This window comes from Cervus elaphus, chromosome 19, assembly GCF_910594005.1.
Source record: "Cervus elaphus chromosome 19, mCerEla1.1, whole genome shotgun sequence".
NCBI classification, from domain to species: Eukaryota; Metazoa; Chordata; class Mammalia; order Artiodactyla; family Cervidae; genus Cervus; species Cervus elaphus.
In genome coordinates, this window is record NC_057833.1 from 5,254,590 (window position 1) to 5,282,495 (window position 27,906).

General features: G+C 43.8%; 2 protein-coding genes across 6 annotated transcripts in view; one reads left to right on the forward strand and one right to left on the reverse strand.

Annotated features, from left to right (window-relative positions):
• The window catches only part of MED12L (mediator complex subunit 12L), a 347,579-nt gene that overhangs the window by 207,020 nt on the left and 112,653 nt on the right, over positions 1-27,906 (forward strand). The window lies entirely within an intron of this gene.
• On the reverse strand, positions 941-25,910 carry GPR87 (G protein-coupled receptor 87). The gene is made up of 3 exons (XM_043874771.1): positions 25,694-25,910; positions 7,443-7,574; positions 941-2,304 (listed from the first exon to the last, which is right to left on the reverse strand). The coding sequence occupies exons 2-3, from the start codon at positions 7,474-7,476 to the stop codon at positions 1,262-1,264; spliced, it is 1,077 nt and encodes a 358-aa protein (XP_043730706.1). The 5' UTR covers positions 7,477-7,574; positions 25,694-25,910; the 3' UTR covers positions 941-1,261.

Genomic DNA, 27,906 nt, shown 5'->3' on the forward strand with positions numbered 1-27,906 from the left:
TAACTTTGGTAGTCACTGTTAGGCTGAGTTACTCTTGTGCCCTGCTTCCTTCGTTTTTGCTCACTTTAGCTTTTCAGAATTTTGCAGATCGTTTGTACGAGTCTAAATAAAATGAAGCCTTGCACTGTGTTACACCTGTACATCTGCTTTGTCTTCATTAACCATAATGATACCTTTTCATCAGCAAACATGGCTTCACTCCTGGTCATTTAATGCTCCCCTGGCTGCTTGTCCCATGTTAGGAACCTAGACGATGGTCAGGCAGCTGAAGGCTTTGAAAAAGCATGAAGGTTCAAAGGTTTATATTGAAGAAGGAGAAATTATTCTAAGATTGTAAGTTAACCCTTAATCTTTTTGACTTGATGCATTGAGCTCTACAACTGAAGGTTTAAAACGAATGATATTCCTATTAGAGATGGGATATAATTAAAAACTACAGTTTTTATAAAATAAAGAGTATTAAATGGCTTTTAAATAAACGATATGTACTTGACTATTAATGAAGGCTTCATCTTCTGTTCTCTGCCTCTAGCACATAAGGATTCAAATGCAGCATAGGGGTATAATAACGGCACTGTAAGGTCAGTGTTTTATCAAAATCTGCTTGTCTTAATACTTAGTCATACTTTTTTCTTCTCTGAAATAACCTAAGTTTAAAAGCAGTTCAGTGACTCCAGTCTTACAAGTGCATTGCTTAAAAACCTCCTTGCCTACTCCTGCACTGTGCAAGTTTTCCTAATGTGCATAAAACGTAAACATAGACAAGGGACTGTGGCTAACGTTGTGGACAGGTCAGAGATACAACGACAGAGAAACCTAGCAATCCGTGTTTACTGAGTTACATTTGCAACAAATGAGCTGTGTTGAAAGCAGCATTTTCTTTCCCAAGTCTTAAGGATCAAGGTCGAACAGAGTTCTCTCTACTTCCTGTCCTCTCAAAAGTGGCTTCAGAGCATCCGCACTTCCTGGAAGATGACTGCAGTGCGCTGGCATAGCTGTGGCTTTGGCTGCCCCTGAAATCTGCTCCTTAAACTTCAAGTCATGATCCCCTCTGCTCAGCCATAGGCCATCTCACCAATTTCACTTTGTTCATTATGCCTTAATGTTTTCCTCAGTTCTGAATTGTACCCCAAATTCATAACATTTCAGTTCTCTTTTCATCCACATTTTGATGGGCTCAGGCAAGGATAATGAAAATAACACGTTTATTTACACTTTGTACATACTGGCAAACAGGAGTGGGCCTCGTGACCTTGAATTCCTACACGTCAGTATAATCGTAGTATATGCGCACCTCGGATCTTCTGACACTCTGTAGTGATCGGATGCTTTCACTCCTTGTTCTGATGTTTGATTTTTTGAATAGCCTTCTTGAAAATGAGCGACACATGAAAAAGTAGATGATGGGGTCCAGACACACGTTGCACGCAGACAAGAAAAGCGTCATTTCTTTGCAGTAATACAGGATCTTGTGTGCCGACTCATCTAAAAGTCTGTCCAAGTGACTGAAGGTGAAGGGAACCCTGCACAAGTGATAGGGCAGAAAGCAGGTGAAGAACACGGCCACGACCACTCGGATGCTCTGGTTGTGCTTTCGCTTCCGGCTTGACTGGCTGATGAATTGCCTGCTGGATTTGTGGATGTACCTGGAAATGGCTATGTAGCACCCGATCAGTATCACCAGCACGGCCACGAACAAGCAGCTGTTGACGTAAGTGATGGCGTGATGCCATCTCACTCCCAAAGGGCTCTTAAGTTGCGTGCACTCATGAATGTTTTCCCTGGTTGGCTGGACGTTGGTCAGAATGATGTTTGGCAAGGACAGGACAGCCATGAGCACCCAGACACAGACAGACAGCACCTTTGTGAAGGTTACGCTGTACATGCGAGAGTCGCCGAACGGCTTTACCACCTTCAGGTAGCGATCGATGCTGATCAGCCCCAGAAACACGATGGAAGTATACATGTTGGCGTAAAATAGAACCGAGGAGTACCTGCAAAGGATAAACCTGAAGTACCACGGTCCCAGTCCCGCGTCATGGACGATGCGAAACGGAAACGTCAGCGTCATCATGAGGTCGGCCACCACTATGTTTTTGAGATAAAATATGAAGCTGGTTTTATTCCTAATGTGAAAGAAGATCCATACTGCTAGACCATTCAGCAAGATGCTTGCCACGAATATAACGAGGTAAAGCCCAGGCAAGACGATGGTGTCGAATTCGTTGTGAACGGTGGCGTTCTTTCCGAGTCTGTCGCTCGCGTTACTTGGGGTGTGATTCCCTGGGCCCTGCGGCTCATCATCTGTGGGAGAAGTGGGGAGACGTCAGTTCATGTTTCGCACACATGCCCTATTCATGCCAGGCTTCCTTACAGGCTGAACTACTGATGTTTCGGGCTAGTTTAAAAAACATCTTTAGTAATTTAAAGAGTCTGTTTAGTGCACTGTTAATGTTTTGAGTGGCTAAAGAATTGGTGACCTCACACAACACGGTCCTACTCTATAGTACAGAGAGCAACCCTCAGGATCCTGTAATAAACATGATGGAAAAGAATATGAAAAAGAATATGTATTTTGTTCTCCTGTATACCAGAATCACTTTATCATTGTATACCAGCGACTGACACAGTATTTTGAATCAGCTGTAGTTCACTGAAGAAACACACACACAAAGCATTAAAAACTGTTCGTGACCTCACCCCGGAATCCCACTTCCCCCACCAAGTCCTTCGAGTAAAATATGAATTTCTGGTTGGTTGTGCTAATCATTTGAATGAAAATAAATATACCAGTGAAAATGATCTTGATTCAACGTTTATTTCAATTTTGATATAATTACAAATTGAATAAGTTGGGGAGCAGCAAATTAAAATTTCATACAACAGAAGGGTAGCATGCGGTTATTTTAGTGTAGGTAGGCTCTTTGAAATTTCTTTTTCTCTCAGTTTTAAGCTATTTGAAATGAGAAAGAATAAAACTAGCAGGTCATTTTGAATTATTTGCCAGTGACTTTCTTTTGGGGGGGTAATACTTAAGAAAGTTTAGGGAGCATTGTTAGGAAGAAAGACAAAAAGGGACAACTGTCATTAGTATTTAAATTCATTATCAAGGAGGGCAATTTTAAAAAATAATTGCCGCCTGGTACCTATTTTTATTTGTAAGCTAGATTATACCTATTCTGCTAAGAATATGAAAATTTTGAACCTTTTGCTCTTTTGAAATCTTGAGTTCGTGAGCCTTACCATTGCATCACATAATCAGTGAAACAGTTTGTGAGCACTGGATTGCGTGACAGCCGCGAGAAGGGGCCCCTCCGATCTCCGGCTGCAGGGAAGGTCACTGACGGGCAGCTCTAGCGCGGTGCCCTGAGCCCAGCGCTGTTTTCCTGCTGATGCCACGCTTCCGTGGGTCACTCCTAGCCAGTGACGGGGCACCGCAGACGCATTAAGACAGGCCTGCTCCTGGGACAGCAGGGCTTCCTCTGATGATGACTTTGGCTGGGGCACTTCTCATCAGTCTGGTCAAAACTTCTTCCAACTACACAGAAATGTGAATCTTCCTATTTGCTCCCTGCTCCCTTCTCTCCTCCACAGGGGGTGGACCTGCATAGCTGTCTGCAATCCCTCTGGGCATTCCCCTTAAGCCATATGGCTACTTTTATCTGCTGCTGCTGCCCTTTTTTTTTTTTTGCAAACTGAAACTAACTGTTTACAAGTGAACTTTTGGGGTGTGACTTTACAAGAAAAGTCATCTCTGAATTTTCACGTCTCACTAATAACGTTTACTATAATGACAATTATGCTTTGGAATGGTTTTGTTTTAGGGCTAACAGCCTGATTTTAGACTTTTCCCTACGTGACAGGCAGCGTAGTATGTACTTTGTTTTCCTTCTTTGAAGAAGTGAACCAAGGATGAGTTTGGATGATTTTTAATCCAAAAACAGGTTCTTAAATTGCTGCCTGAAATTTTAAGTGTATAGGCTCTTCCCAAGTAACCTTGTCCTCTTTTTAATTCTTTTCCTTTTATTCTCTGCTAGAAGTGTTCTTAAAAATTGGTTTCCCTGGCTTAAATATCCTTAAACAGGCTGGTAATTGATACCTGGACTAGCCTGTTATGATGAGACCCACAGTATTTATAAGTTTACAATGCCTGATTCAGTGGCCATCTGTATCACGGTTGCCAGTTATAAGCATCGTCTTGAAGTGTTGTTCAAGCCGATTTTGACTTAATGAAACGTCTCGGTCCTGGCTGCTTCTGTGCCAGCAGATGCATATCAGCGTCCATAACCTTAGAAGCTTCTTAAGATATGCAGGTTTACCTGGGCTAAGGTACCTGCTTGAATTAATTTCTTCAATGAAACTATCAGCAGTCCCTTTCATCTAACCCAGAGTAGACACCTAAAGGAATCATGGAGAGGACAAGTAACTTTTAATCAGGGTGAGTGGTCCAACTGAGGGACCCCGCCCGAAAAGCGGCAGCTATACCATCTCCTGGAACACTGGCTATAGCCTGTAACAGTGATTTTCAAAGCCACGGTGAGTGCAAACAGAATGGTTCCCTGGCCACAGGCACATACTGCGTGTGTGGTCTCTCAGTCCTAGGCAGCTCTTAGAGTGTAGCCCGCCAGGCTCCTCAGTCCATGGGATTCTCTAGGCAAGAATGCTGGAGTGGGTTACCATTCCCTTCTCCAGGGGATCTTCCTGACCCAGGGACTGAACCGGAGTCTCCTGTGTCTCCTGCATTGCAGGCAGATTCTTTACCCACTGAGCCATCGGGGAAGCCCAGCGTACACACTAGGCATGGAGTATTTCAACCCTTAGTGTCAGCTCCCTGGATCTGCTATGCCTGTCCATTGTGGAATAGAAGGACCCCTACTTCTCTGGGTTGATTAGGAATTTTGTGTCCATTATATACTTTCAAGTTTTAATTGTGTGAACAAGCACTCTTATTAAATAATGATTTACTGATCAGTTATGGTTATTATTAAAGTCAGTCTTAAATCAGAACGTCAGAAATAGTCCTATGTACTCTGAGTCATAAATAATAGCAGGGCCGACTGACCTCTTTTCACTGTTTTGTAGCTTTGAGAGTGTCTGCCGATCCTGTCACCTCACAGTATTTGCATCCTGAGTTTTATGTATGAGATTAACAGTTTGGAATACAGGACTTCTTACTTCAGTGGAATAGGCTTGGGCTTGGTTATTACTTCATTTGCAAATTTCATATTTACGATGCAGCTTAAGCAAACTAGTGGTTAAAACCTGTTACGGGTCATTCTATGAAACAGTGTATGGTGGTCGAGGGAACAGTCATCTCTGGGCTGCTCTGGAAGGCTCAAGACTGAATATAGAGAGTTTTTTGTGACACTTGATTTTTTTTTTTTTTTTTAAAGAATTAAGACTATGGCATATTCTTTCCTGCCAGCTACCTCCCATCATTTCTTCTCTTCTGTATCATTGCCTCCAGTTTCCTAATGCCTGTGGCTATGCCCAGAAGCAGTTCTCCGCAGTGTTCCCACTCAGGAACAATGTCCATTTAAAGTGAGTGGCTTTCTTTACCCAGGTGGTTTTATCATGTGGTTCTTTGCTGTCAGTAAAGAACCTGGCTGAGTTAGGAAACATTTTTAATGACAGGTATGATAGTGATTCAATTAGTAAAAATTGGAAGCTGTTTTTACAGCATAAAGGCTATTTTCTTACATCTCACACACTTCTTGTTTCCTTGGATGTTATTCCCAGTGTTATTTAGCTCAGAGCTTGATTACAGAGGGAGAGTGACGGTCAAATTTCCTTTCTTATTTTCCCCCTGCACTCCTGCCTCCAACTCCTTTTAAATTAAGTTAGCAAAGGCAGTGACCTAATAACACTAGTACCAAAGTGAATCATCATTTTGTGCCAGTGTGTGTCTGAGGGTGGGGCTTCCCAGGTTCCGAAGTGGTAAAGAATCCCCTTGCTAATGCAGGAGACGCAGATTCGATCCCTGGGTTAGGAAGATCCCCTGGAGAAGGAAATGGCAACCCACTCCAGTGTTTTTGCCTGGGAAATCCCAGGGACAGAGGAGCCTGGCAGGCTGCACTCCATAGGGTCGCAAAGAGTTGGACACGACTGAGCCTGCATGTGTATGTGTGAGAGGTGTTGGGGTGTGTGTGCTGGGGCTGTGGTTGCCTATGTGTGTGTGTGTGTAAGGGGGATTGTATGTGTACTGTGTGGCTGAAGAAATGCATGGATTTTGTAGTCAGATAGCTTATTAGTCCTATGTGGCTCCTGGAGTGGACAGTAGAGGTCAAGGGCATTGCAGTCCTGTTTGTTAATGTTTTTTTTCAAATTACAGTTTTTTGTAGTGTGGTTGCTTTACACTGCTGTGGCTGTCTCCACTGGGGAGCAAACGGAATCAGCCATGTGTGTATCTCCTCCCTGCCGGCCTTCGTTCCCTTCCGGGTCAGCGCAGAGCGTTAAGCAGAGTTCCCTGCTCTGTATAGTATGTTCTTGTTAGTTACCCATCTTATACAGACCATCAACAGTGTGTGTGTGTGAATGCCCATCTCCCAGTTCCTCCCCCGTCGCCTTCCCGCTTGGTGTCCTGTATGCGTTCCCAGTGTCTGTGTCTCTATTTCTGCTTTGCAGATAAGGTCCTCTATACCATTTAGAAGTCCCCTTTGACGGTGCTGGCTCAGTCACCTCTTGGCTTTGTGAAATGGAATAAAGAGCAGCCATTTTGCTGGGTCTTCTGAGAGTTAAAAATGCTCTGCATACGTTTCAAGCGCAGCATCTTGCACTTAGTAGGTGGTCTTACTTAGTACTTAGTACTTAGTCGTACTTAGTAGGTGGTCTCTCTCAGCGCCAGGCCGTGATTTGGGTTTGTGCCATGAGGAGCAGTCACGTCCTGAATGAAGCGTGATGAAGACTTGCTCCTTTTGCCTCTGGAGACGCCCCGCTGCTGCTCGTGGGGGCACGTCACACTCCGGCACTGGATGTGAAGGCATCAGCGCCGTGCCGCCGCTCTGCCTGCCGGGCGGGAAGGAAGTCCCGAGGTCGTGCAGATGCCGGGCGTCACTGCCCGGGTACCGCTGCCCTGCACGCTGTGTTCTGGTTACCCCGTAGCGCAGGTTGGTGTTGTCTTTGGTCGGGACTGTTCCATCCGGCAAGGGGTATGTGCTTTAGTTTCAGTGTGAAAGACTTCCCCAATTGTTACTTTAATCTTCCTGTCCTTTTAGAGATCATCTCTAGGTGAAACAGCTTAAGACAAAGTGATGGCAAGTTAGAGTTCTCTCGGCAATGCCATCCTGCATGTTTGCTGTTTTACATTTAATGAAGGCAAGGATAAATGCAAGTTTATTTTGTTAACTGATTTGCTAACCACCAAAACCCCTAAACTGTCACATGGTGTAAGTAACTGTTATTGATCAAGTACGATTTTCTTTGCATTTTCCCCTACAGCTTACCTGGTAATTTTGCAAGTGTCAAGTTGAGCCCCATTCTTTAGTTGTGAGGGACTGAAAGCAGAAATCTGTGTCAGGAAACACTCGGGGACAATTCAGTCAAGGGGTCAGCATAGGTTATTCCTGGTTTGATTTCTAGGGGAAAAAAGAAAAAAAAAAAAAGCAGTTGAGTGGGAATTTGAATACATAGTACTTTGACCTTCACTTGAAAAGAAAAACTAAATGCCCCTTGATTCAGAAAAGGCCTACTGTTTTGTTATGAACAGCTGTGCCACATAAGATTTGTCTATTTTTGTGTACTCTTTCCACCTGCCAGGGAGCATGGGACATTTCTGTGTGTGCCTTCTCCATCCGAATGCCGCTGTGTGGCCCTGGGAAAGTTACTTAACATCTCTGTGACTTGGTGTTCTCCTCTCTGACATGGGAGTGGAAATAATCATACAACAGAATTGTAGCAAGAATTATGTGACATAGTCCATAGGAACCTGGGTCCAAAAGTGTTCTCAGGACACATTAGCCTGTGTCTGGCCATATCGTTTCTACTTCATCCTACCCCACCCCATCGACCTGAAGCTCAGCACGTGTATTTAAATGCATCTCTGATGAGACTTATATGCAATTGGAGATTGTTAAAAGTTAGTTAAAAGATCTCAGACCGATGTATGTTAGAGTTTTATAAACTCAACTACCTTCAGTACCCAGTCTTATAATCTCTGGGCTTCTAGTTCTGGCTTTACACTAACTAGCTCAGTGACTTCATCATGTCACTTAACCTTTTTCAAACTGGACTGAAGGCTCTTAAAAAAAAAAATCCCCAGTGGAACTCAGGTTTTTGTTGGCTTCTATGTTTTCCTTCAACATAGGTTTCCGTTCAGAATTTAATACTACTTGAACCTTTACCTTGAAGTTCCTGTATTTCTCTATGATAACTGTCTTCCATCCAACCTCAGAGTCTGGCTAGGAGTGAATAATTAAATCGGCTTTGAGTGACTAGTTTTTGAAATTTTGGCTGAAACCTCAAATCTTTCTGAGCTTCAGATTCCTCACAGTCTTTTTTTCTCATGATTGCCCAAGGTCGCATGTGCACGGGGCGTGTGTTAAACGGTAACAGTCCCCCCACTTCTCCTTTGGCAGCCTGCTCCTTGTCTGCTCCTCGTTTTCTGACTTCCCTCAGGTGTTGGTCAAAGAGAGAAGAGATCCTGGGAACTGATTTGCAAAGTGTGCTGCCGAAGTCAGATGTCTTTTGGGAAGAATTCACTCTAGGGGAAGTCACGCTGTTTCTCATGAAATGAAACCGTGTGAGACTGTCATGCCCCCTCAGCAATACTGTTTATAAATACCACAAAGCTGCAGAGAGACCCCAAGTAACCTCATCCCCTCCAAGTCCAAAGTAATTCACTGGTTGCGTAAGCAGTTATGTCTGCTGGTCAGCAGGCTCAGAGTACTTTCAAAGCAAAAGCATATTGAAGAATTGGGCAGCCTGTGGAGAGGCACGTATTTCTTTGTCTGTTATTCTGGCCTTCTCTTCTGTTCCCGAGTGGCACGTGACATTTGGATGCTGGACTTGGTAGTAGATGGAAAAAGTGGTGTCCAAATGTTGAGTGATTTCCTCCCCACTACCAGTCATCTCTCGAGAGTTCAGACGCCCTGTCCATGTCTCACCTTGAATCATCAGGGTATATGGTACATAGTGAGTAGTCAAAAAGTGTTCATTGCTTTATGGATCACAGACAATAGACACCCTCTTAGACAGCCTCCTTTTTGGGTGCCAGTTTTGCAGTCTTTTTAAAGTAAGGCAAGGAGGTGAAATCCTACTTTCTTTTATTAAAGTTTACTGGGGTTGAAGCAGTTTTCTAAACTTTTTAATAATGACCCTTAGATTTCAGTACACCTTATTTTCTTGAATCTAACTTCTCATGGAAATGTTTCAGGGAGTTTCCATCAAAGACATCTCCAATTTCATATTCCTCTGTGGGAGAGTTATGTGGTTTTTCTCTTCTTGACTTCACTTAAACTTTACTTGATAACAAGAAATCCATTATGGCTTATCCCCACTGGAGGAAAAGCAGTATTTAGTGGGTGAGTCACAGTTGCAGTAATAGATAGCAGACAGTCATTAAGGAGGACACTGAAAAGATTCTGGGAGAAAATATTTGCATATCATATTTATCCCTGATAAAGGATTAAATTCAGAATATACAAAGAACATTTACAACTTCCTAATAAGAAAACAGCCCAACTAAAAAGTGGTCTAAAGATTTGTATAGACATTTTATCAAGAACACATGAAAATATGCTCAGTATCTTTCGTCATTAGGGGGATTCAAATAAAAACCACAATGAGGGCTTTGCTGGTGGTCCAGAGGCTAATAGTCCACACTCCCAGTGCAGGGGACTCGGGTTCTATCCCTGGTCGGGGAACTAGATCCTGCATGCTGCAACTAAAGATCCTGTGTGCTGCAACTGAGACCTGGAGTGATCTCAGTTTTTATACATACATAATATTCATAAATTATGTATGTATTTATAAATACATAAATATTTCTTTAAAAAAAACACCCACACAATGAGGTAACTATTTTACATCTACCTGGCTGTAGAGTGGCTATAGATGAAAAAGCTGGTAACAAGTATCACCAAGTATACATTGTTGCAACCTCATACATTGCTGGTGGTAATTTGAAATGACATGGCCACCTCAACAACAGTTTGGTAAATTCTTAGAAAGTTTAACCTACATTTATCTTACCCAATAATTCTACTTGTAGGTATCTACTCAAGACTAATGGAAACATAGACCTATGCAGAGACATATATGCAAATGTCTTTAATAGCATTATTCATAATAGCTAAGAATTGAAAGATTTGAATCAACCCAAATATCAGCTGATGAGTGAATAAACCAAAGATAGTATAGTCAACAGAATGGGTAAACCAAAGTTGGTATAGTCATAGAATGGTTAAAGCAAAGGTAGTGTGGTCAAAGAATGGAATACAACTCAGCAATAAAAAGGAGTGAAATTCAGCTATAAGATGGATGAATTAAAAAACATTCTGCTAGGGAAAGAAGCCAGATACAAAAGACCACATACCATTTCAATGAAATGCCCAGAAGAGGCATATCTATAGAGGTGGAAAGTAGGTTAGGGCTGAGGGTAGGAGTGGAGAGATTTAACTGTAAGGGGGTGAGGAATTTTATTAAGGTGAGAAAAACTGGATTATGATGGTGGTTTCACAACTCTATAAATTAATTAAAAATCATCGAATTGTACATTTAAAATGGATGAGAATTATTGTATGTAAATTATACCTGAACAAAATTAAAAAGGAACAAAGAGTACACAGAAAAGAAATAGATACAGGATAGCAATTCACTGTGCAGTAATACGAGTTTTATAGACCAAGGAAAAGTACCTTATAAGCACATTCCTTATCATGTCTTGAAGAAGACAGTGAAATGCAAAGTATATTTAGCAGGAGTTCCACCCCTTGATGTAGGTGTGGGACATTGCTCAGTGATCTGGATGATTCATTTCTGAGTTTCTTCTTTTAGAATTTGGTTCAGAATCTAGAGACCCCAGCCGTGGGTGGCGATTTGTAATTTGGGGATATCATTATCTTAATTCCCATTGAAATTATGTGAATGAGTTTGGTCTTAATTAGTTCAGGCATGATACATGGATTTTCTGGAATCAAATTTGTCTTCCAGGTTTGGGAAATGCTTTATTCTCCTCAAGTGGCTTGTGAGAGTTTCCTTTTGCCACCTCCTTCTCTTTCACCACTTTCTCTAGATGAAGTACTCCCCCAAATTTGGGTCATAGATCCTCATTTTTTCTTTTTGTTTTTCTCAAGACTGTTCATGTCTCCTTGGATGCTCAGCCATCGCCTCTCTTCCCTAATCTTCCTGCCCTAAACCTCTGTTCATTATATCGTCTGTTCCTCAGACGCAGCATCTCTCAACTTTAGCTCTTTTCCCTTTCTTCACCAGAAGCCATTTTCCTTTCATCCCTCTTTATGAGTATTTGCTTCAGCTCTCGGTCGAGAGAGTTTAAAACCTCAGTACTGAATTGGATCCTTCTCCCTTGGTCAGTCACTTGTCTAGTCTTGCTACTTCTTCTGTTACGATGTCATTCCTTCACTTCTGCCGTCACCCTGCTGCTCAGACCAAGGCCTTCCGAGCTTCATGTGCGGCCCTGTACTGACCTCCTCCCTGGTCTTTCTGCTGCTTGCTTCTCTCCTCTCAGATTCTTCTGCTTTTTGTTAGATTCTTCTTTCTAAGTTACCCATGTCATCATGCTCTCTCACCCAAAGTACAGTCTGATAGGGAACTTCTCAAATTACAGTGACGAACAATACATAAGGGGTTATTTTCTTAGTGTTGGAGACTATGGAGTGTGGAAGCTGGAAGATGCTGGCTTCTGATAATTAAAAGGTGGCTCTCAACTTCAGGAGAAGTCTTGCTCTATAATTAATCCTCTGAATCTGATGGCAATTGTACCTCCTCTATAGAAGCATCATGAGGTTAAATTAGAATTTATGTTTATAAGTTGCGTGCTTTGTAAATGGAGCTTTCGCTTGTGTTGTTGACATTAATCCTTGCCTACATGAAATTCAAGATCATTTTCACCTGATCAGGATTTCTTTATGCTAACTGCTGCCTCACAGGGGCATGCCTTGCATTTAACCCGCTGCCTCTCTTCATACTGATTCCTGCTCTTGAATGACCTCCTTCTCCTCCTTTCTCCTCCTCTTTCCCTGTCTTGGGAGTCTCTACCTCCCCATCAGTGTTAACCATAATCTGACCTTTTCTGTGAAGTTACTGTCTAAAAGTCTACTTTTAGACATGTTCCACACTCTGGGAATTATAAAGATGAAGGGTAAGTTTCTGCCCTCAAGGAATTTTGAATCTAGTTGAGGATCCAGAAGTAAATAGACCACAAAATACAGAGTCCGAGGGGGAATGTTGTAGAAATCCAGTTGTGGTGGTGTCCCCTGATGAAAAGCAGCAGAGGTCAAGGAGGTTCCGTGGGAGCCTCGATGCCTGGGTTGTGGCTGGTTTGCCGGATGTGAGATGGGAAAGGAACATGTGGAAATGTTCGGCATGGCCCAAGATAATGTCACCTGCTAGGGAGATGATGGCCTCAGGTGGCAGAGAGATGTGACGGGTTTGGGGCACACTGAGGAATGAGTGGCTGCTGACGCAAAAAGAGGAGGCCCCGTGGCCTCCCAGTGTGAGGCAGTGGGTATTGGTCTGTTTCCCTGACTGTAGGGCCCGTGAGAGGAGGAGCATGTGGAAGAAGGGGTGGACAGTTCAGATTTCCCTTTGTGGGTTTCAGGATGCCCATGTAGTATCCATGTGGAGATGTCTACTGAGGAACTGAAGTTGAGGTCTGGGGCCTGGGGAGGTGGCCCTGGCTGGTGGTGTACTTTTAAAGTTGGCAGAAGATCAGGGGTAGAAAAAGCAATGGGAATGGGTGCGATTGCCCACCATGACCCTTCCCGATAGACTGAGAGTAGGAGAGGGCTGCCTTTGAAGTTTTTCAGGAGCAATTCTCCAGAAAGGGAAGCTCCTGGAGGAGTGGTCAGAGAACTGGAAGGATTATCAGACAAGATTCATGTCCTGTGAACTGAGACTTGAGGTTACGAAATAAGAAGTTGTAACTAGTTTTATCCTGCAGGGAAGTCAAGAGGCCTAGGACAGCAAAGTGCTGTTGGGTGGAGTTCAGTAACAGAGAGGTCACTGCTGGTCTTTGCCAGAGCTGCCTAAGTCACGCTGTGTGAGTGTGGGGGGCAGAGGCAGAGGGCTGATAACAGAGGGCTGAGACCACTCTTTCAAAAAGGAAAAACATGTCTGCCCTGGGAGAAGAGAGTGGGAGGGGTGGGAGGTAGAGATGGGTACAGGACGATGGACGTTTCTGCTAAGCTTCTCATTTTAATGTCTTAACATTTTAAAGTATGTTCCTCCCTTGGCTTAAAAACAAGCGAGAAGCAACCCTCGGCCCTAGAAGGAGCCGCGTAGGTGGCAGTGTGGTGCCTGCCTAGGCTCTGTGAGTCTCCGCCTCTCCATCCTCTGTGCCGTGTGTGCGTTGATGCATCCGTTGTGGGGTGACTCCAAGGTTGACCTGAGAACATGCACGCAGCGTCTGGCCCCATGGTGCAGGGTGAGATCTGAGTCCCACAAGCCCCTGTCGCTTGTCGCAGGCACGCGGTGGAATGCAGCTGCTGGCTGATGGGTTGGACGCAGGGTGAATGGAGGTCTCGCCACCTTGTTTGTGCTGAGCCTGTTGGGTGGTTTGTGGTTTCAGTCGCCCAGTGAGGAGGCCTTTGACTGAGCTCTTTGCTCCAGAAGCTTCCTTTCAGTTGCCTCTGATCCTCATCCGCCGGCTGTCTTTGTTCAGCAGCAGCATCGACATTCCTTCCCGCCCCACCCCCACCCCCGTGCAGTTGATCGCAGAGCATCTGTGCATACGTTGCACCTCCCAGCGCCTGCAGGGTGTTGCAATGAACATTGCTTCAGCCGTGGTTATGGGCTTGGGTCCAGGGCCTTGCTGTCGGGCGGGAGCCCCGTCCTGCCACCTACGGCTCCCCAAGCTGAGAGGTGATGAAACCTCTCAAGAATGTGGTGTCTGTGGCAGGTCTGGGTTTCACGGCCATTCCTGAGGTTGGATAGTATTGATGCTTAGAGACCTTCTGGCTTTTATCTGGCCAGCCATTGATAATTTGATTGTTTTCATAACCCTTAACTTTTCATAATAATGTTACGCTGTTGTTAGCTGTAAGCTGGCTTTTTAAGTGAATGAAATGAAATAGATGGACATGTCCATCTGGAAAAGGATGCCCTAGAAAAGGGTGGATGTGTCCTCAGTGTCTTCTTGATCTTAGGCCTTGAACTTGGTGCTTGGTTTCTCCTGCAGCGCTCACAGCAGCCCGTGCCCTAGGCGTGTTTTGTTCCTCTCTTCCTTCCCAGCCGGGACGATCTGAGGTTCAGACATGTGAATTAATATGCCCTGACAGAGCTAGTGATAGTTGGGATCAGGATTCCTACCAGATCTGATTGAAGCTGTATCCATGTTTCTTTCTACTATCCTTCCCTAGAGTCCCAATGCGGAGCAATTTTCCATAGCTGGTATTGGAGGGTGGGAAGTGGGAGGGGGAAGATAAGGCAGAAGCACCATTTGTTTTCCCTGCTGAGGCCAAGAAGGAACTGCTGATCTTCTAACCTGGAGGTATAGTTTGGTTTGACCTGAACCATGTGGAAAGCATTGGGAAATTTCCCTCTTACCTTGAGAAAGATCTGCCCACAGCTGAGTGTGAAGCGTCCAGCAGTGTTTGCTGCCTCTTCCCTTTGGGAACCTGCTCTCTGGGTCACCAGCTCACAGCAACCTCTCCTGACTTCCCTGGGTCTCCTCACTCAGGAGCTTTGCCTTCCTGGTCCTATAGACCCTGGCTTTCACAACTCTGGATTCATTTATCATTTATCCTTATATGATGACACTTGACCTGTACGGATCATCCAGTGGCCTGTGTTGACTATAAACGTACCTTTCTTCCTCTTCTTCTGCCCCCTGTCTGCCCCCTTTCTTGCTTCAGTGACCAACATTGAGGATTCATAACAAATGACTTTCCTGGTACCTCTCGGCAAGCCAGAAAGAATAGTGGCAGGTGAGCTTGTTTAGGGAACCCCTGAGAACAAACTAATTGTCACAGTTGAGCTTTTCACCATGCGCAGCCCTCTGCTGAGGCCTTTTCGTGAAAACACTACTGTACTGGTCATATCAGACTGCTTTCATGGTTGGGAAAACTGAGGTTCTGGGTCTCCAGGAAGGAGAGGTTTACTCACCGTGTAGCAGCTTGAACCTAGGTGTGTAGGACGCGCAAGCGTCTGCTGTGCCCTGGAGGGGCGGTGGGGAGGCTGGGCAGCTGAGCACCCGGGGCCCCGGAACTGCTGCTTTGGGCACCCAGCCTTGCTCCCGTGTTTCCCGGGTTAGGTCTTGGCTCGGGTGGGGAGCTGCCATGCCGGGCTGGCAACTCCCTCTGCAGCAGGCGGGGCCAGCGGGCATGCCCGCCAGGCTACAGCTGTCTGTGCCTTTGCTCTCCTGGCTGTCCAGGGTCTCATCACTGCGCTGCTGGTCAAATGCCAGTTAAATGCTCACTCCCTAGATGCAGCTGCTCACGGTTTTTTGACTGATTATTTGGTGGTGGTGATGGTTCTCGCATGGCATGGCAGAGCTGTGGTTTAATTTGCCCTCCACTTCTTGTGTGTTTCTTTAGAAGCTCACATTTGGAATCACGTTTGGAGCTGCAGGAATTTCAGATCGGAGGGGTTTTGTTTGTGTTCTGTGACTTTCTTACAGAAAAACTGTGTTAAAAGGGGGGGGATACTAAATGGGGCTACTGCTGTAATTCCTGAATATCAGTGGGACAGTGTCATTCTTCCGCTGCTTGTGGTGGTGTTCACAAGAACCATCTAACGTGAAGCTTCTGGTAAGAGGCGCAGCCTTCCTTGCATTTTGGAATCACCTGTAACCTAAGACTGTGTGTGTGTGTGTTCCACCTGTAACCTAAGACTCTGTGTGTGTGTGTGTGTTCGTTCCAGTACTGCTAAGATAGAGCTCTGCTGAAGGCCTTGGGCAAGAAACAAGTTACCTCACTGGCTATAATTTACTTCTTTTTGTAATAGAATTAGGTCACTGTATTCATAGGGCACTTCATTAATGCAAGCTTGGAGTCAGTAACCCAAAGGTGTTGGAATGCCAAGCAAACAGCCTTCATTCTGGTTTTTCAGGTACCACCCTGAAGTTCTTTTTACAAAGTTACGCTTGACGTCTGTAGCCTACAATTAAGCAAAATTTGGTTCACACTTAGATTTAGCATTCTTTTTTCCAGACGACCTCTGATTAATTTTTTACTTACTGATTGATTGAGGGAGGGCGGTGGAGGAGGGAGGGTATGAACTGGGCTGTAAACTCCCTGAAGGCAGGGTCTGTGTCTGGTGCTTCCTTATTCCCTTACCCCAGCCCTGGGTATTGTGCAGGTGAGGAGCCCAACGTCACACAGACAGTGAAAGGCAAAGCCAGGAGATGGGGTCCAGTTTCTGTGACCCCAGAATAGGCTGCCTCTCTGCTCTGCTACTTGGCTGGATCAGCGGCCCCTCAAAAGTAGGCTCGACAGTGTCCTGGACCTCAGGTGTCAGCTGTTGACTCTCTCTTTGATCCTGTGACCCTGGGCAAAGCATTTTAGCTCTCAGAGTTTTAGCTTTCCACTGTTTGTGGAATGAGGAAAATAATAGATACTTGGCCTGGCTCCCAAAGGTGCTATGAGAATCTGAAGAGATAGTACGTGCAAGTCTATTTTATACTATAAGTGCTACAGTAATATAATTCATGGCAAAGCAGTGGAATTCATGTCAAATATTTTTTTTCTGCTTAATAATAAAAAATCTTCCTGTGTGCCTCAGATGGTAAAGAGTCTGCCTGCAGTACGGGAGACCCAGGTTCGATCCCTGGGTCAAGAAGATGCCCTGGAGAAGGGAATGGCAACCCAGTCCAGTATTCTTGCCTGGAGAAGTCCATGGACAGAGAAGCCTAATGGGCTATAGTCCAGGGGATCACAGAGTTGGACATGACTGAGTGACTGTCACTTCACTTCATAAAAATCTTATTACTCCTATAGTCAAATTTTATCATTTCCCAAGTTGAAATGTGTGTTTTTGTGTTCTGTTTAGGCAAAGTCTAATGTATGTATAGGGAAATTCTGAATTATTAGTACGAGTTTACTGGTCAGAGAGGTTATGGGCTATACTCCCAGTAGGAGTGTGGTATTGAATGAATATATTCTAAGCCAAACTGCATTTCAAGTAACTTTAAGTCCCTTAAAAAATTCTCAAAATCTAAGACCCCAGGTAAAGTCTTTAGCTGTTTGATTACCATTTACAAACCTGTTAAGAAAAGAGAGTGCTTTTCACAGGCTTGCAGAAATGTTGTTTGGAGGGTCATTCCATGGCTTAAGCACTATACTCAAGGGTCATAGTTATTCTTCATTGTGATGACAATGATGATGGTGGTTGTCATGGTCACCATTCTAATGGCATCAGTATGGCAGTGGGTTGAGGGGGTAGGTTGAGCGGCAGGGCCGCTCTCAATAGAATTGGGTGTAAGTTTAGCTAGCCTAATTTTTTGAATCAGTTTAAGCAAACTGTAATGCTGTTTAAAGTAATGAAACGAGACGGGTACCTAACAGACGCATCTGCCTTCTGTTGCAACCCCTCCTTCAGTGGTAGAGATTCACTAGTGAGATCTTCAATGCCAGTGGGTATTGTGCAGTTCTCATCGGCATCAAACCCTCACTGTGTCTCATTTTCTCCTCTCATAAAAACAAGAACTAGAATTTTGGGATTAACAGATACACACTACTATATGTAAAATAGAGAAACAACAGGCAACTACTGTGTATCGTAGGGAACTATATTCAGTATTGTGTGATCATCTATAATGGAAAAGAATCTGAAGAACATTATCTCTATCTGAATCAGTTTGCTGTATACCCGAAACATTGTAACTCAACAATACTTCAATTTAAAAATCAACCAATCCCCCTACTCCTGTATGTAGTAAAATGATATGACATCACATTTAATTCATTCTCTCTGTGTGTGTGTGTGAATACATATACACCCACCCACGCACCCACACACACACATGCATACACACATACACATATATATAACATTTTCTTTAAAGTAGTTCCTGCTGTCAACTTCACTGGCATTAATTTTTTCTTTTTGAATGAATTGAACACAATACGACCCGAGAAGAACTGAGCGAATAGGAATTAGCAGTTGATCTCCTGGGTGGGGAAGATATCCTGGAAAAGGAAACGGCCACCTACTTCAGTATTCCTGTCTGGAGAATAACATGGACAGAGGAGCCTGGTGGGCCTACCGTCCATGGGTTTGCAAAGAGTCAGACATAAGTGAGTGGCTAACACTTTGACTTTCATCTCCTGAAAGGCATGGCCAAAGACCTGGGGAAAGCTGAGCAGATGCTGGTCCTCTGATATTTCTGAGCAACCCACTGTGAAGTTAGGGGACTGTTGCAGTGGAATGCAAATCCACATAAAGCCCCGTATCTAATGTCAGTGAGGAAAGTGAGCCAGGTATAAGAAGAAATAATCACTAGTATCAGCAAGCCAATAAAATAGAGCTAACAGCATGTTAAGAGAAGTGCCCGGGGGGCTGGGGGCTGCGGTGAACAGGGCAGTGTTGCCCCGTGGCCAGGCTCTGGGTCGTTGCCATGCGGGTGTGTGGGTCATCTGCCACAAGACTGTAAAAATGGATTTTTGTATAAAATTACATGGATTTTAAATTCTGGCTTAGCTTTATTAAGACAGACCAAATAAAGCTTATCTGTGGCCTGCAGTTTGTGACATGTGATTTCTAGGTGGGGCTGCCCCAGCTCTCTCCATGGGGTTCCTACCAGTACCTTGGGGTTCCTCCAGCCTTGGTACCCACTGCCAGCTACAAACCTGAGCCTTATTTTTCGTAATTTTCCCCTCATTGAATAATTTCCTTCTTATGTGAAATTGATGAGCTTGTAAGTCAAGCTTTGCGGTAGTTTATACAGTTTTAGAACTTAATGGCATTGTAGTTAATTTAGGATCAATACTTTTTCAAAGATTTTAAGGTTTTGTCTTCCTTGATGCTGATGAATTAAGTTGAACTGTTTGGAAGTGTGTTTGTAGGTCAAATGGCATTTTCATATGGTTAACTTAATATGTCTAGTGCTTGGGAAATTTTAATGATTAGAACAGGCTTCCCATGTGGTTCAGTGGTTAAAAAAAAAAAAAAAAAATCTGTCTGCCAAGCAGGAAACCTGGGTTCAATCCCTGGGTCAGGAAGATCCCTTGGAGAAGGAGATGGCAACTCCAGTATTCTTGTCTGGGAAATCCCCCATGGATAGAGGAGCCTGACGGGCTACAGTCCATGGGATCGCAAGAGTCGGACTAAACAACAACAATAATAATACTGGGGAGAAAAAGGCAGAGAGGTTTTGCTAGATTAATTACGAAGAAACAGCAATGTAGTAAAACTGTGTTCTCCTGTCTGCCTCCGTAGGATGGCTTTGACCGAGCTTTGAGTTGATACCTCTGTGCGGCTCCCCATTTTCACTGTGTCTGTTCTTTGGGTGTTGAACACAAGTTTGTTTTTCTGTGTGAGGACTCATCGCATGAGAAAAGTTCTTTAGGCTGCATATTGAGAATAGTGTTTTTTGATGCTTGTGCTTAGTCGCTCAGCCTTTTCTGACTCATTGTGACCCTTCTGTCCATGTATTTTCCCAGCAAGCATACTGGAGCAGATTGCCGTTTCCTACTGCAGGAAATCTTCCCGACCCAGTGATCAAACCCGTGTTCCCTGCATTGGCCTGCGGATTCTTGACCACTGAAAGTGAAAGTCACTCAATTGTGTTTGACTCTTTGTGACCCCATGGACTATACAGTCCATGGAATTCTCCAGGCCAGAATACTGGAGTGGGTAGCCTTTCTCTTCTCCAGGGGATCTTCCCAACCCAGGGATTGAACCTGGGTCTCCTGAATTGCAGGCGGATTCTTTACCAACCGAGCTATCAGGGAAGCCCCCCTTGACCAGCGCCCTCTGGGAATCCAGTGTTCCTTTAGGCCTGCTACTATTAATTATTTATCAGAACCGCATCGGTGTGCCTTCTTGTTTTCCTTTTAGAGTTGAGATAGGAATTGATGCATTTGGTGAACTAATCTCACGTGGCTTTGAATTTCCCTCCATTGCATTTCCCAGGCTCCATTTTTGTTAGCATTCATTTGAACTTCTTTGATATTGAGCATCTCTGTACACTACCTCAGATCTTTTGGGGGATTAAGCAGGATCTAAATAAATAGCCATGTGAGGGAGTGCCTGCCTGGTGTAAAGTCAGCTGGGGTGTAATTCATGGCAGAGGATGGGAAATACACCATCTCCTTTTGAGGGTGTAGTGGGGAAAGGTAACATAGAGATGTTGGGCTTGGCCACCCTGGTTGCAAGACAACTGTGTTACCGGGAGTGTCTTCCAGGATCGAGGAGGGATCGGGGAGGCCATCAGGGCAAGTGTTAGGCGCCCTGGCACTCGTTTATCATGTGCCTTCAATTTGCCCTCTCAGACTCCATTCTCCTTTGGCCACTTGTTTAGTGTCTGCATGGCTTGCAGTTTCATACAGATCGTAAACTGGTTCTCACAGTGTCTACGCCGAGCCTCGCGTGAGCCGCCTGAGTGGGTACCAGTCAGGTACTCAGTGTTTCTAGGGCTTAAGATGATAAATGGAGATGATACTTGGGGTGTTGTACTATTGTCTGTAGACATGGTATGAATAGTTTTTTTTTTCATACCACAATATATGTCTATATATATGTGTGTGTGTGTATTTGTTTTATATTTGCAACACAAAATTAGAATGAATCTTTTAGGGTAAAGGGAAAGGAAAATATTGATGTTGAGGAGGTAAAACCATAGTGTCTATTGAACGGTGATCACAATATGCTTATTCCATTGATACAGTGACCTTTTATAATGGGATCCACTGTTCCTTTATTCATTCATTTTGCTGTGTTATATGAGTTCCACATGAACAGTTTTGGCACAGTACAAAATTTTATCCTGCTTAAAGTCTTCCTTTTCCAGGATTTTAAACATGCTTGGTTTAAACAACTCAAAATCAGTGCAACTGTGCTTATTTAAGGTTTGCATGTTCCTGGACACCCTGGGCAGTTGCAAGGTACCCAGTCATGATAGGAAGGACCGTTCTCTTTAAAAATAAACCGGTAAACAGTAAATTGCAGTTATTCCAACTTGGCTTTTAGTCTGTTTATCTAAGTTGTTTTGAGAAGCCCATTGATGATTTGTTTTCAGTTTCACGTCTCACCTTTGGGTTTGGCAGGTATGAGGAGGAACAAGTTTGGACAGGCAGGTCATCCTCCCCAAAAGCAGAGTGGCAGGCCTAAAATGCCTGCAGTCTTGAGGCAGCTGGTGTCCGGGAACTCCTTTCCTGGGTCTCTCCTGTCAGCTCCCAGCGTGGGAGACGCAGCTGACTGCCGGCAGCCTACTGTTTTCTGCTCTGATCCTTCTTTCTGCAGCTGGATCCCAAGCTCCTGCAGTGCAGGGACCATGGATTATTTTGTTTCTGCCGCCCCCATGACTCTGGCCTCCACTCTGAAGGCAACCAGAATCTTGATATTTTTTAGCAAAGGATCTCTTTAGACTCCGAGACTTAAAAAGTGGAGTTTGAAAGCCAGTACTGTTTCTAACCTGAGAGCATGTCCAGACTACAGGCAGTGCGTCCTCTGCAGCTGAAAGGTCTGTTTTTGTCTTTTTACTCATAATAGCAACAATGATGATCAGAGTATAGGTTCAGCAAGCACTGCCTGTGTAATTTTGTGCCTAAGACTATTCTAAGTTATTTAGATTAATTTTTCTAAAAAAAATTGGCTGTGACATGTGCAATCTTAGTTCCCTGACCAGGCATTGAACCCGCGGCTCCTGCATTGGGAGCGCAGTGTCTTAACCACCGGACCACCAGGGAAGTCCCTAGATAACTTGTGAAAAAGACATTGGAATCAAATTCCAGACCTGCCGCTTACTTGGGCAAGTCGTCTAATCACTCCATACTTCAGTTTCCTCTTCTGCAAAACATCCATATAGGATTGATTTGAGGACTGAAGGAGGTATTACCATAGTATTCTGTCCTTCAAGCTTTCGAAATCTTTAATTGGAGCTTGGCATCTAGGAAGAACTCATTATACAGATGCTTTCCGAATGGTAGTAAGAATAGTCTGCCCCTTTTCCAGTTGATGAAACTGAGGCTTGCAGCGGTTCCTTCAGCACACACCAGCTGCTGTGGCTTGCCCTGGTCAGAGGCCTGGTGAGGGCAGAGCCTGCTTTGGACACAAGTTGGTCTGAGTGATGGGCTTAACTCCTCTTTTCTTCTACTTCTGTACAACCCGGGGGTTCGTGTGTTGATTATAGTCTGATGTCCCCTTTGTGAAAACTAGGTAATAGCCCCAACTTGATTGCAGGATGTGATGTGCCCAAGACAGCCCCTTACCTACTGCAGTCAATTAGCATGGTAAATAAATTACAAATCCATGTGCTTTTACCTATTACATTGTGTGTACGTGCTAAGTCACTTCAGTTGTGTCCAAGTCTTTGTGATCCTGTGGACTGTAGCCCACCAGGCTCCTCTGTCCATGGGGTTCTCCAGGCAAGAATACTGGAGCGGGCTGCCATGCCATCCTCCAGGGGATCTTCCCGACCCAGGAATCAAACCTGGGTCTCCTGTATTGGCAGGCTGGTTCTGTACCACTAGCACCACTTGGGAAGCCCACCTATTAAATTACTGATGAGAAAGAGATCCCAGATAGCAAATACAGCGTTTACTTAGAACTCTAAAGAGTGATGACTCAGAGCATGGCTGTCTGCAGGCAGACTTGGGTCAAGCTCAGAGCTCTGCTTCCTACTTGTTTATCACTGAAGCCTTAGTTTGCTCAGCTGTAAAATGGAGGTAACAGCAGTGTATATCTTAAGGTTGTGTGAAGTTTTTTCTTGTAAAAAAATACTTTATGTTAAAATATGCAATAGTCTTAGACATGTTAAGCTACCAGTGCATGTTAATGATTGTTGTTTTAGTATTACAGTTTAGGACAGTTTTGTGTTGTAAAGGTTCTATCTAAGTCATTTTAAGAGTTATCTTCTTCTGAAATGTGTGAAATTATTATTAGAAATTGCCTTTAAAAAAGTAAAAGAAATTGCCTTAAAAGAGAAATTGTGGAATCACTGATAGGTATGACTTAATGTGATGGCTTATCAGTGCTCTTCAGATGCTTTTTTAGTGTAAGTTTTTTCATATTGGTTAATAAGAATGTCAATGAAAGATAAGATGCGCTACTTCAATACAAAATGAAGAATAAATGTTCTATTCTGCCCATATTTGCCATGTAAGGAAGTTGGAAAGTTTGGAAATTGTTGCCAGGTTGTATAAGGGCTTGACTTCAATCACTGGCATGAAACAGCAGGTTCGCATCTTATTTCTTGTTCACCTTGACGTGTTCTTCCCATCTAGTTCTAAACCACAGTGTCTTGGTTGCCTCCGCTGTCTCCTCTCTTCTTTAGAAAGTCAGCAGCTATAGGAATTCCAGCTGGCCCTTGCCTTCCTACGGAGGCAAAACTTCCAGCTGAGGAAGCAAGAGGAGACTGTAGTCACCTGTGTCTTGCAGGGGAAGACTCCGGGGCCTCAGAGGCTGGGGTTGGATGGACATCACGTGGCTGCCTGGGACAGAAACGGGCGGGACCAGTCTTCCTCCTCCTCCTCGTTAGCATCTTCTTTTGACTCAAGCCTTGGGTTCTTGATAACCAACCGGAGTGCCTCAGTACATCTCCTGGATCAGGGGAATCTAGTCACACAAGGGGCCCCTCATGACCTCTGGTCAAATCCCCTCATTTTACTTGGGAGAGGGCAGTGAGCTCCTGAGGAAATAAGAGGCTTGCTCAAGTCACACTAACTTTTGGCATCGCCAGCACCCACTCTGCAGCTGGGCTTTCTGCTCTAAACCAAAGTCCTGTCCCACGCTTGTGCACTTAGCAGTCCTGTGGAGACGGTGGGATGCTCCCAGGTGATTTCGCGTAGGTTTCACGTCCCTTCTCTCCTGCCTTCACCGTCATCCCTCTTATTGGGCTCTGAGCATGTTTTCCTAGTTTTCCCTCAGTTTATAGGAGTGCAGAGAGTGAATGGCCACTCATGTCTCCTCTATCTTAAATTTCTGTGGCATTTTCTCAGAGGACAGGACTAAGGGTGGAATATTTTTTGTTTTTAAAGGAAGTGAAACCCCAAGATATCAAAGAAGGAAGGAAAGCAGACAGGCTCCGAAGGGGCCAGATAACACTCAGCTAAATAAAAACATCCACTCTAATTTAGTTTTCCATCTCCCACTTCTATCCTGGAGTGCAATAAACCATCTCAATATTCTGTCTGCCAGGAAATTTTTGACTCAGTCTCTTCATGGAATAGGATTTTCTGACTAGTTACACTTTTTCTTTTCTAGGCTATATCCTTAAATACGGTATTCAACAATCTGACTGCTCCTCCAACGTCTTCTCCTTCACCCACATACACTCAGAACACTTTTCAGATAGGTGTTAGGAACAGTAGTCTCAGGACAGGATTTTGCTGAAGCGCTCAGAGAATACATCCCCTTGATTCCTAGTTTCAACCTTGAACTGGCAGAAATAATAATGCAGTATAAAAAGATGATAGTATAAAATCAAAAGTTTCTGGCTCTGTTTGAAAAACCACAGTTTTTGTTGTTCATTTTGCTAGTAAATTGGAGTCTCTAATCAGAATTACGAAAGAAAACCCATGTTAAAAATGTTAATATGCCTAATGTGAAACCAGACCCCCTTTGAGAATATGATACAAAATACCGTAGCAGATGAATCTTGACCTAGTAAATCGAAAAAATCTCCCTACCTTATGCTCACCTATCTTTAAAAATCCTTATTATAACTTAAAAGAGTTCACATTTCCTTCTTGATTCCCTCAGTGAAATAAAAGCCTCCCCGTGACTTTGAACATGAACCAGACCCAAGCTGTCCCTAAGCCATTCGCCACTAGTCAGGCGGTTTTCTCAGCGCCTTTTCCAAACATGTTTTAGCATGATCTCCTAAGGAATCAGGGCAAGGATTGCCGTGTTCTTTGTGTTATAATGAAAAGATTGAGATTCTTTTATCAAAATGAAGCAGGTGGGAGAGAAAACCCCTCTTTTTTTCTTTTTTCTTTTCTTTAGATCTCCTTTTAAAAGAAAAGTGAATGAAGGATTATGAAACAAATTTCAGTATGGCGTCTAGGGAAGCACTTATAATGAACTTTGGGGTTTACTCAACCAATAAAGCAAATGTGATTTAAAAATTCACTTAATAGAAGTGATTTCCTTAACATCGTTTCCACGTTTGAAGGCATAACGCACGGTTTGCTTAACAACTGCCTGCCTGAGCTGGGAACAGTGAAATTCCGTGAAGCACAATGGCCCGGATTTCAGAAATTGTTCCCTCCCAAACAAGACTCGTGGTTCTAATTCACTTAGATTTCTAACTCTTACTTTCTCGTCAGATCTCAGATTTAAGCAGAGGTATAATTACAGTCTTAATCAGTGCTATGTCCTACCAACCATGGCTTTTAAGAAAATAAAATATTTCATTTACCTTTCATTGCTGTGGCTGGCTGTCCATTCACCTAATACAGGCGTCTTCAAGTTGAAACAGGTTTCCCAGTGTCAATTAAGAGTAAGCCTTGAAACTAAAGCTGGCAGGGAAGTACGCTTTTTGTTAAAGCATAAAAAATAGCCATTTTCCCGCTCCCCTGCCAGGGCAGGTGGGTCTCCCCCGCCTGCCTGAAGCCTGTCCTTTGGGGCCCTTTCAAGCCCTCCTGCTCCGGAGCGACTGGAGCAACTGGCTCTCTTGCTGCTGGAAATGACTCACATCTGAGAGGAGGCGAGGTGTGTAGACGGGAAAGCGCTTCCTGAACCCGCAGGAATGAGACAGTGATTCACCTGCAGGGAGCACAGAGGGCTGGAGCCCAGAATGCCGGAGGACGGTTTAGGGAGCAGGGTGTCCAGTCTCAGGCTGGGCCTTGCTAAGTCAGACCCAGTGCTGAGAGGGCTTTGCTGCTGCTGGTGGTGGTGGGAGGACAGACTTCCTGTTGCTAGTTGGAAAATACGCATTTACTAACCTTCCCGCTAATTAAATTTGGAGTTAAAGCGCATCAGAATATCTCTAATAAAAGATGTTTCAGGATAGTATTCTACACATTTAAGAACAGAATTAAATATGTCGATACTGGTGATTGATAACTTGGGAAACCTGTGGAGTTGCTTTTGAGAATCTGTTGAAATCTATATACTTGTTTTCACCTATACATAAATCTAAACGTTCAGAACATTTAAAATAAAATTACTTAGGTTTCCAGTTTTCCTAATCTCTTGAATTCTACAAGACAACTTTTTACTCTTTTAAAAGATCTTCCCACAGTGATAAAGTTATGTAATCAAATCACTTTTTCCTATTTGTAATTAATTTTAGAGCTTCCAAAAAATGTCCCGAAGACTCCAGTGTTTTCTTGAATGCGACATTCAAACAAAGAAGTTAAAAGATAAAAAATTTATCAAATATAATAAAAACTTGTTATTTTCATGAACGAAGAGAAAGATAAAATAATGAAGGTGGAACATTTTTTGAAGTTAGTTAAATCAGTAATAAGTATTTAGTTAGTAATTTACTTATGCCTTAAGGAGATAATGTATATGTACTCATTTTTTTTTTCAGTGTATTCAATGTAAAGACCAAGAGTTGAGTAGTTGTTTCTTCTATTGCCTTTTTCTAAACAAACAAAAACAGACAACTAAAATTTAATGGTTTTCCATTCCATTCTGTTCAGGGTGGACTAAGTATGTTGTGGATGAGTAGCTAGCCCTAGGGAAAGCCTCTGAACAAAAATTACCCAACTTAATAGTGGTTCAGTCTTACAAGAACTTATCAGACTTACCAGCCATACTTCATTCAGGTTGGACTCTGCTGATTGTCCTTCGGTACTTCTCCAGGGATTGCCCTTTATCGCTGAAGCCATTTCCCTGCATCCTGAGGGGGAAAGTTATGCCATGCAGGCCTGAGTTGGAGAGACTTTGTTTTTCGTGAGTTGAACTTCTTGCGGTTTGTCACTGTGACCCCCAAATAGTAACTGATGGGCTGCTCAAATGGGAAACCTCACTGCCAGAATAACCAACTGCCAGTCTTAAAAGCATCCATTCAAGGGAGCATACCCCATGTAGTCTCCTTAAAAGTATGTTGGGCAAAGACCTTCTCTGCAAAGTCTGAGGATTATCATCCTTCAGTTCCAGTGGTGGGTAGGAATTCATGTGAGGGGGCGTGTATGGACAAACGTTTCACAAGCTTCTGTGGGGGAATAAAGGCAGTTCTGTTATCTGCCTCATTTTTTTATTGGGGTACAGTTGATTTATGATACTGTGCCAGTCTCTGCTGAACAGCTGAGTGACTCAGCTATACCCGTACATACATTATTTTTTCAAATTCTCTTCCATGATGGTTTATCACAGGTTACTGATACAGTTTCATGTGCTATAAATGAGGATCTTTTTGTCTGGTGGTGGTTTGGTCACTAAGCCATGTCTAACTCTTGTGACCGTAGCCCACCAGGCTCCTCTGTGCATGGGATTTCCCAGGCCAGAATTCTGTAGTAGGTTGCCATTTCCTTCTCCAGGGGATCTTCCCAACCCAGGGATCAAACCTGCATCTCCGGCATTGGCGGGTGGATTCTTTACCACTGAACCACCATGGAAGCCCAAGTATGTGGCTAAGGTCTGGAAAAGATTAGGCCATGCCCAGGCCACCCTCAGGAGGAG

What these genes read in the sequence shown, in the direction of transcription:
- GPR87 (XM_043874771.1), bottom strand. Translation starts at nt 7,476, where the DNA reads ATGGGGCTCAACTTGACACTTGCAAAATTACCAG. An exon ending in GACACTTGCAAAATTACCAG is followed by an intron (nt 2,305 to 7,442) that starts GTAAGCTGTAGG and finishes CTTCTCCCACAG; the next exon opens with ATGATGAGCCGCAGGGCCCA.